Source organism: Hordeum vulgare, chromosome 2H, assembly GCF_904849725.1.
Source record: "Hordeum vulgare subsp. vulgare chromosome 2H, MorexV3_pseudomolecules_assembly, whole genome shotgun sequence".
NCBI lineage: Eukaryota > Viridiplantae > Streptophyta > Magnoliopsida > Poales > Poaceae > Hordeum > Hordeum vulgare.
Genome location: NC_058519.1, coordinates 569345204 through 569352950, shown reverse-complemented (window position 1 = coordinate 569352950; position 7747 = coordinate 569345204). Strand labels below are relative to the sequence as shown.

At 49.7% G+C, this 7747-nt stretch overlaps 1 protein-coding gene across 1 annotated transcript; it reads right to left on the bottom strand.

Moving 5' to 3' along the window:
• Nucleotides 1-1642: 1642 nt before the first annotated feature.
• LOC123427358 (beta-fructofuranosidase 1-like) lies at nucleotides 1643-5856 on the bottom strand. Its single transcript, XM_045111384.1, has 7 exons — nucleotides 5234-5856; nucleotides 5037-5045; nucleotides 3981-4852; nucleotides 2662-2823; nucleotides 2313-2557; nucleotides 2134-2221; nucleotides 1643-2008 (listed from the first exon to the last, which is right to left on the bottom strand). Exons 1-7 carry the CDS (start codon nucleotides 5646-5648, stop codon nucleotides 1808-1810), a joined length of 1992 nt encoding a protein of 663 aa, XP_044967319.1. The 5' UTR covers nucleotides 5649-5856; the 3' UTR covers nucleotides 1643-1807.
• Between the last annotated feature and the right edge of the window lie 1891 nt (nucleotides 5857-7747).

The following is a 7747-nucleotide window of genomic DNA, read 5'->3' as shown; positions in this document are numbered from 1 at the left end:
GTTTTCAAAAAGCGATTGGTTTAAGTTGCGACCATTACTGCAACCTTACATGTACAACTACTCTAGCCCTATATGGGAAGGGGCTTTGTTGATTATTGTGGTCGGTACTAGCAGAGTGCCCGCATTACTACTGGCGGGAGTGGCGTGGTTACTCTCAGTACGGGGTTGTGCCAGAAAGGACGACCATGGACTGTTTTTTACACACACCAGGCACACCGTTGGTCCCCTCATGAATGATACTTGTGATGTACATCATGCGGGCTGTGTGCCAACGAGTGCAATCTTTGTTAGTATCGTCAGGGAAAAGGTATTGTTCGGTTACTTACCTCGGGTACAAAAAAACCGGGAGTCGTGGCTTGACACGGAAGTTTCCCGAGTCTTGTGGGTAAAGTGTGCAACCTATGGAGAGTGTAAAATTATTTAAATCGCCGTGTCCACGGTCAAGGACAGTTGGATGACCGCTTTTGGGCTACGTCAGTTTCTGTGTGTTCAGTGAGCATTGATCTATGAGATCACTATGATCTATGAGATCACTATGCACGTGCATTTGACGATCACGACTTATGAGTCGGGGTCCCCACACGTTGCTATAGTTTTTCTAAAACAATGCGTAAGTAGTTGCTAAAAATAACTAAATCAAAGGAGAAGAAAGTATAAGCTTGAAAATCAATATAAGAATGTGTCTAAAAATAGAACACAAACTTTTAAATTACAATTAATATTGTCATTCCGGGCAAAAATGTGAAGTATGACTAAGATGAATATATGATGTGGCGGCGTTCTATGCATAGAACAAAGCAAAACATTATTGTAGTTTATAAGTCAAATGCATGACTCAGATTTTACATCAATTAGTGGAAGAGAATACTTAAATGCGTTACTTAATGGGATGTTGAGGTGCACACTTTGCATGTTGAGGGAATTAGGACCAACTTCTTAAAAATGTAAGATGTGGATGCACACTGCACATCACCACCACAAGCACCCTCACACAATAGTATAACGTAGACGCACACACATGAACACATACACTCACAACACCTAGTACACCAAAAATGCTATACCTACGTAATTTATTTACTAAACCTTACGTAACCTGCCTAACTAAATCCTCTTGGCCCCTGATTTTCATGGGTGTGGGCCCTCCCACCACCTTCAATCCAATCCCACGTCTCCATGCTTTCAATTACATAAAAACCATACGTTAGTTTAAGTAGGTCTAGCATTGCTCCTTAGTACACGTAGACACTCACTCGAGATTGACAAGGTCACCATGAAAATCTCTATATGTTTTCCACCCAAAGAATATTTTGCCTTAATTAAAGAAATCAAAACAGATTTATCTTAATTAATGAGGCACTCAAGGTGTCAAACTTGCAGTTTGATCCCCATCAACCACGTGTTAAGTTTCAGCTTTGAAGAACTTTGATGTAACTTAAGTATGATCGTGGACCTTCCTTGTCTGTATTTGTTTCTACATGTTCGATCTGCTGTTTGTTTAGCAAACCAATCAAGACAGATCATATTCTAAAAAAACTTACATATGATGGATGATTTTGGTAATGTAAAAATGAGAGCACGACGAACGGAAGAACACGTACTACTTAATTTTGTACAGCCCCCGTGTTATCTAGTCACACTATTCAGACACCGAAAACCACTTACTTTGTTGGAAAAAAATACATCCGTTGTCCACCAATAGCCTGACTGCCCGTTATGACATATTCACAAAAATGAAGAAAGTATATAGACAACAAAAGAACTTGCTACCCTACATAATACAATCAAACATTGCTTGCCGGTCTACTCAATCTGAATATGGATATGGACGGATGTAGGCTGAATTCAGCTCCCAGATCTTGATCGATTTTGCGGTGACATTTAGATTCGTAGCGTTGTTGAAGAGGAAAACTCTAGCAGAGTCGTAGATTGCCTTCGTAGGGTACACGCGCGACGTAATGCATGTCCTCCCACCCTGAGCAAAGCTCTCCACGATGGAGTGATCAACCTATAACAAAAGGCCACGGAGAGGATCAGTTAGCCATTGATGAGTTCAAGATCGACTAGTCGATCATAACATGTGGATCGGCGAATGAATAAGGACGCTTCTGAAGTTCCTTTCAATAAACGTACCAGTATTCTCACTGACAGGTCTTCTCCATCGAGCACGGGGACAGAGCTGCCGTAAACGGCCTTAACGAGATCGTTCGCCTTGGATGACCTGACGAACAAGGTTTCTCAGCAAACAAGTTGGCGTGGTAGACTGTAACTAGAGGCGCGTGCAGATTAAGATCGATGGGTGCAATGCGTACCTGAAGGCATCTTGGCAGAAGTGAGTGCTGAGCTTCCCGTCCGCGCCCCTGACCAGGTAGAAGTAGACGGCGGTCTGCTCCGACAGGCCGTCGTCGGCCAGCACGAGCAGACCGAATGGGCCGAGCAAGCCCCGCCCCGCCGAGCCGGCGCTCGCGCTGCAGTTGTACGGCGCTTCCGCCCCCGCCGCCGCGCTCCCGGCAGCCGGCGCGCCCGCCTGCACCTGGAAGACCGCCTCGACGTCCAGCTGCACGCACACCAGCACCAGGTACAAACTGTCAACGTTGGCACTATGTACCGCTGTCGATCTACAACGAGGAGATGCAGTGCAGAGGGTGTCCTGTGATTCACCTGTGTCGCTCTGCCGACGTCCAATGGCACGACGGAGCCGGGCGGCATGTCGAGGCCGTCGAAAAGCTTGCCGCGCATTCGGAGGTTCTCCACCTCCACCACCGGCCACTGCAGCAGGTTGCTGCCCGTCTTCGTGTCCAGGAGAACCGTCCTCGGGATCGACTGCAGGTTGATAATGGATGTGGTTAGTTATTACCGTGCTGCATGCGTGCTCTGCGTATGTCGCGGTACGACTTATGAAAGGCAAAGGAGTACTGATGTGATTGTGAGTTCGTGACTGAAGAGGGGTGGATGGACGTTCTGTGGAGAGGCAGCAAAACGAGGAACGGCAGACTGAACTTTGTTCGCTGCATCAGTTGTTAAAAGGAGGAAAGAATCTGAGGGTGTCATTAATATTTCCTTTTTCATACATGTATGTGTGCCAGTCCTTGATGCCAGTGTGCATATATGTATGCACGTATATCTGGTCATCTGAACAAGACAGTGCCTATAGTTGGTTGAATCTGAACAAGACAGTGCCTAGAGGGTTTTCCACCTTGTCAACCAGCTCATGGCAAATATTTGAACTTTGTATATACATGATTTTGCCTTAAATCAATTAAATTTAATAAAAAGAGGCCAGTCTTTTCCTCCCGTTTGAAAAAAAGGAATAAAAGCGGTTGAATTCACAAGTTATTCCTATCACTAGCAAAAAAAAATCCGCCTGGAAATGGACAAGTAAAAAAGAAATGAAGCGGCAGAAAACGACCTTTTAGTCAGTGCATCAGAAGGGGTTTTCGCTGACTAATCTCGATCACTACGAGCACGCCTTATTTTGAATTTTAAGCTGAAAATCCTTCGCCGTCAAGTAAAACCCAACTGAAGTACCCCGCCAAGGCAGGCACGTTACGCCTGCGAATTGGAGCCTTTGACTCCTACGGCAACTAAGTTGCTTGAAACAATCGGAGAGGAAGTCGCGGTCATCACCCGGAAACGATTGCTAATTCGCCCACGGCACATTGCAGACAAATTGCATTTCGCGCCAGTGCATCGCGCCAGATGCTTGCCGATCTGTCCGGGCCCTCTGGACAGTTGGTTTGTTTTAAGAAAGCAAGAGAGACGTGCAGCTCGTTTTGGATAAACGGATGTGGGTCCCAGGTCCCACATAAAGATTTGGTTTGTTTTCTATATACACCTCGTGGCCGGTGGATGGACCCGTGGAAGTCAATGGGTTTAAGGCGTACAGTAATGTGCATGGACCAGGCCAGAGACTGATGCACGCATAGACAGTGCGGCTCTAGCATTTCAATAGCCACAAATGAAAATGAGACCAATGTTACCTGGAGGGACGCCCAGCCCTTGAGGACGTCGGCGCGCTCGCTGTCGGACTCGCCGATCCAGCCCCAGAGCACGCGCCGCCGCCCCACGGGGTCGTAGAAGGACTTGGACGCGTAGAACTTGCCGTAGTCGTACCGGAGCCCGATCCCGACGTCGATCGCCGCGTCGTCGGGCGTCCACCGGTCGGTGCCGGCGTCGTAGGTGCCGATGCCGTAGTAGTCGTGCCGGTCGTCGTCGAGGCTGGCCTTGAGCACGTGCTTCACCCCCGGCCCCGGCGCGGTGGAGGTGTCGAGCCCCACGTCGGCGGCGAGGTCGGCGGACACCGGGTAGAAGTCCACGCACTCCCACATCCCGGTGCCCTGCACGACGTGCAGCAGCGCCGGCAGCAGGTCGTAGTGCAGGAAGTCCTCCGTCCTGTACACCAGCGCCAGCCCGGCGTGCTCCTGGTTCTTGGACCCGATGGTGATCCGCCAGGCCCTGTCGGTCGGGTTGAGCCACGCCGTCGTCGGGTCGCGGAAGTCCGTCAGCCCGATGCCCGGCGGCGGCACGAGGACGGGGTTCGACTCCGACTTGGCCCAGCGCCGCAGCAGCGGGTCCGACGGGTCCGCCGGCTCGGCCAGGAGCTGCACCTGCACGGCGTCCTCCGTGGAGCCGGTGTAGAGCATGACGATCCTGCCGTCTGGGAGCTGCGTCGCCGAGCCGCTCCAGACGCCGTTGATGTCGTACCAGTGGTCGGGCACCATGGCCGGCGGCAGGTGGAGCCAGTGGACGAGGTCGCGCGACACGGCGTGGCCCCACGTGATGTTCCCCCACACCGCCCCGTCCGGGTTCCACTGGTAGAAGAGGTGATACCATCCCTTGTAATACAGTGGACCTGCAAATGTCACGATTCACAACAATTAATACATGAAAGCTAGGAGTACATCATACTAGTAGTACGATTATTGGGTCGTGCATTGATGCCACGACGATCTAGCTAGAAACGCTGAGAACCATAAAGCATCCGTTCACAGCATGCATGTGCATGGATTGATCGACCGGCGGCAACAACGACTTACCGTTGGGATCTGGCAGAGAGGTCGATGAGAAGAGATGGATCGGAACCGTGCGTGCGCAAGACGTCCGTGACAAAAACGCAATGCCAAGTTAGCAAAACCGAGATGGAAATGTTTGTATCAGAGACGTACGTATCCAAGTTTCAGCGTATTGAATTATTATTAGACAGAAGAAAGAGTAGCGATGGCGACGTATCTACCGTTCATCCAATTCTTCTGGGGCTGGAAATGGAACGCCGTGCGCTGCCACGCCAGCATCGCGTTGGTCCAGTCGTAGGCGCCGCCGCCGAGGAGCGCCGGGGCGGTGGACTTCTCCGACACGCCCTGCACGACGCCGCGGGAGGCCGCCACCTCCACGACGCGGCCCGCGGACGCGACCTGGTCTCCCAGCGCGGCGGCCTGGCCGTCGCCATGCCCTTGCCTGTAGACGGCGAGGCCGGCGAGCGCGAGGAGGAGCACGGTCCACGCGATGGCCGGGAGAACGGTCGACGGCCGCCTCTGCCGTGCCGGAGGGCGCCGACCCTTAAGGTTGGTCTCGGGAAGCAGCGGCGCGTTCGCGATCTGGGCGGCGTCGTGGACGCCGTCGTCCACGATCGCCGAACCGGCCGGGGTCATCGCTGCGCGCTAGCTAGCTAGGTGGGCTTGATCGAGCTAATTAATGGTGGATGAGATGCATGCATACGGGCATACGGCGATGGAGCACTTTCTGCTTTGTGTGTTTCACGGAAAAAGTATGAACTACTGGACCGATCGAGAGAGCGATACGGACGCCGTAGCCGGTCGATATTTATAGACAGCCGAGCCTTGTATGGAAGAGACAGGTGGTGCAGTGAGGCGATGATCTTTTTGAGCCCTTTGTTTCGGAAGGAAAACATCGCTGCCGGAGGAGGCGGGAAAGAAAAGGAAGGAAACGGCTACCTCTTCCGTCCAGACGTACGCTGGGTAAACGGGGTCTATGAGACCGGTCATCATGCACCGGCCATCCGAAGCAATAGGAGGAGGACGGGTCAGCGACCAGGACCCGGTTCATGTGGGTCATAGAATCAACCTAGCGCGTTTGATGTAATAAGAGAGGACCTAACGGTCATGCTCTTTCTCTACAAGGATGTCATGCTATATATGCAATCAGCGCCTATCTATCTAGATGCATGTTGTCACAAGTGCGAGAACACTGTGGGGTACACCGTGGGGTACGGTTTCCCTTAGGGAGTTTGGTGCTCATTTCATGTAAGCATGCATGAAGACCTACTTGTTTCGAGATTTTTTATTTCAAAATGATGCCACAAAGAACGTACTATTACCATGAGTCTTGCAGCTCTCTACGCGATAAGCCCCCCTCCCCCCCCCCCCCTATGTGTGATGAATGTTGTATTTTTCCATTGACAATCTTTTTTTTACTATTGGGTCATCTCGCCTCATCATAGTCACGTTGGTGCGTTCTTTTGTGCCGATGTGAGAACGGGGCTTGACTGTGTGATCGGTCACTCTTTGTGTGGTGAAATCTTCTTCTTCAGGGCCTTGGTTCGGCGTGACCATGGCCTTGACTCCTTCCGACCTCAACAATGACAACCTAGATCTTGTGATGGGGAGGCTTATGGTGATGGGTCATTGGCACGGTCAGGAAGAATAAGACAGTCCACCCTAGGAACTTTGATGCAAAAATAATCGAGGGGTGTATGTACTGTTGATTTATATAATAGGCTGAGTGCCTTTCCGAATTGAAATGATTAAGACACTACAAAAATGGTGTCCAATAAATTACAAAAAACATGGCAATCACCATGTCTAGAGTTTTAATACCAAGAGATAGTCATAAATATGACATGCAAAGGTGGATTTTCTCCTTTAAGTGTGTCTATAGTCCACTCTTAAGGATGGTATGCTATTTGACCACCATCATATCTGTTGCATCTTTGTGTTTGAGCCGAACAACATGAGCAAGAGGCACGATGTCAAGTTTGTGAGAGCGACCAAGCCATCACTGGGAGAAGTAAGGAAGAACCTTCTCCTTTCTTCCAACAGAGAAGCGAAGGAAGAAGCACGTGAGGTCAATGACTCCAATGCAAAGGTCCAGGATGAGAGGTATTGGACGGCCCGAGGCTTTTGACTTTATATTTGTACTTGTGTGTCATGCTCTCCGGGGTATCTTATAATTCAACCTAGAACTCAAGGATTTATCTCTGGTTTCGCTTTTTGGTACCCCGAAGATAAATCCACAGATGGTCCACGACTCCAATCCCTTGGAATACCGAACTTCTCCTAGACCTCCAACCTTTAATGCAACATCAGGTTTGGTTGGGCCACCCCTTCATGGAGAACCTATATAAATTATATTTAGGTCCAGGTTCAGGGTTAGCAAAGCATTTAGATTAACCAACAAAAGGAGCTTTGCTCATCTTATCCTCCCTTTGAGATCCAAGGTCTACTTACGAAAATGTATCCAAGACCATCATTTGATGGTGAGGTATGCTACTCATGATGGAGTTACTTGATTTCCCTGAAAAGGAAAGGTGATGTGGCACAACAACAGAAAGTATTTTCCACAGTTAAGAAACAAGGTTTATCAAACCACTAGAAATCACTAAGCTACCAACGTTGGTAGTACATGCACACATACAAATAAATTACTTGCACCTAACAAATGTAAGGGGGTGTCGATGTTCTTGCTAGCTACAAGATCAAAATCAAATAGTGATAGGGCAAAGCGACAAGAA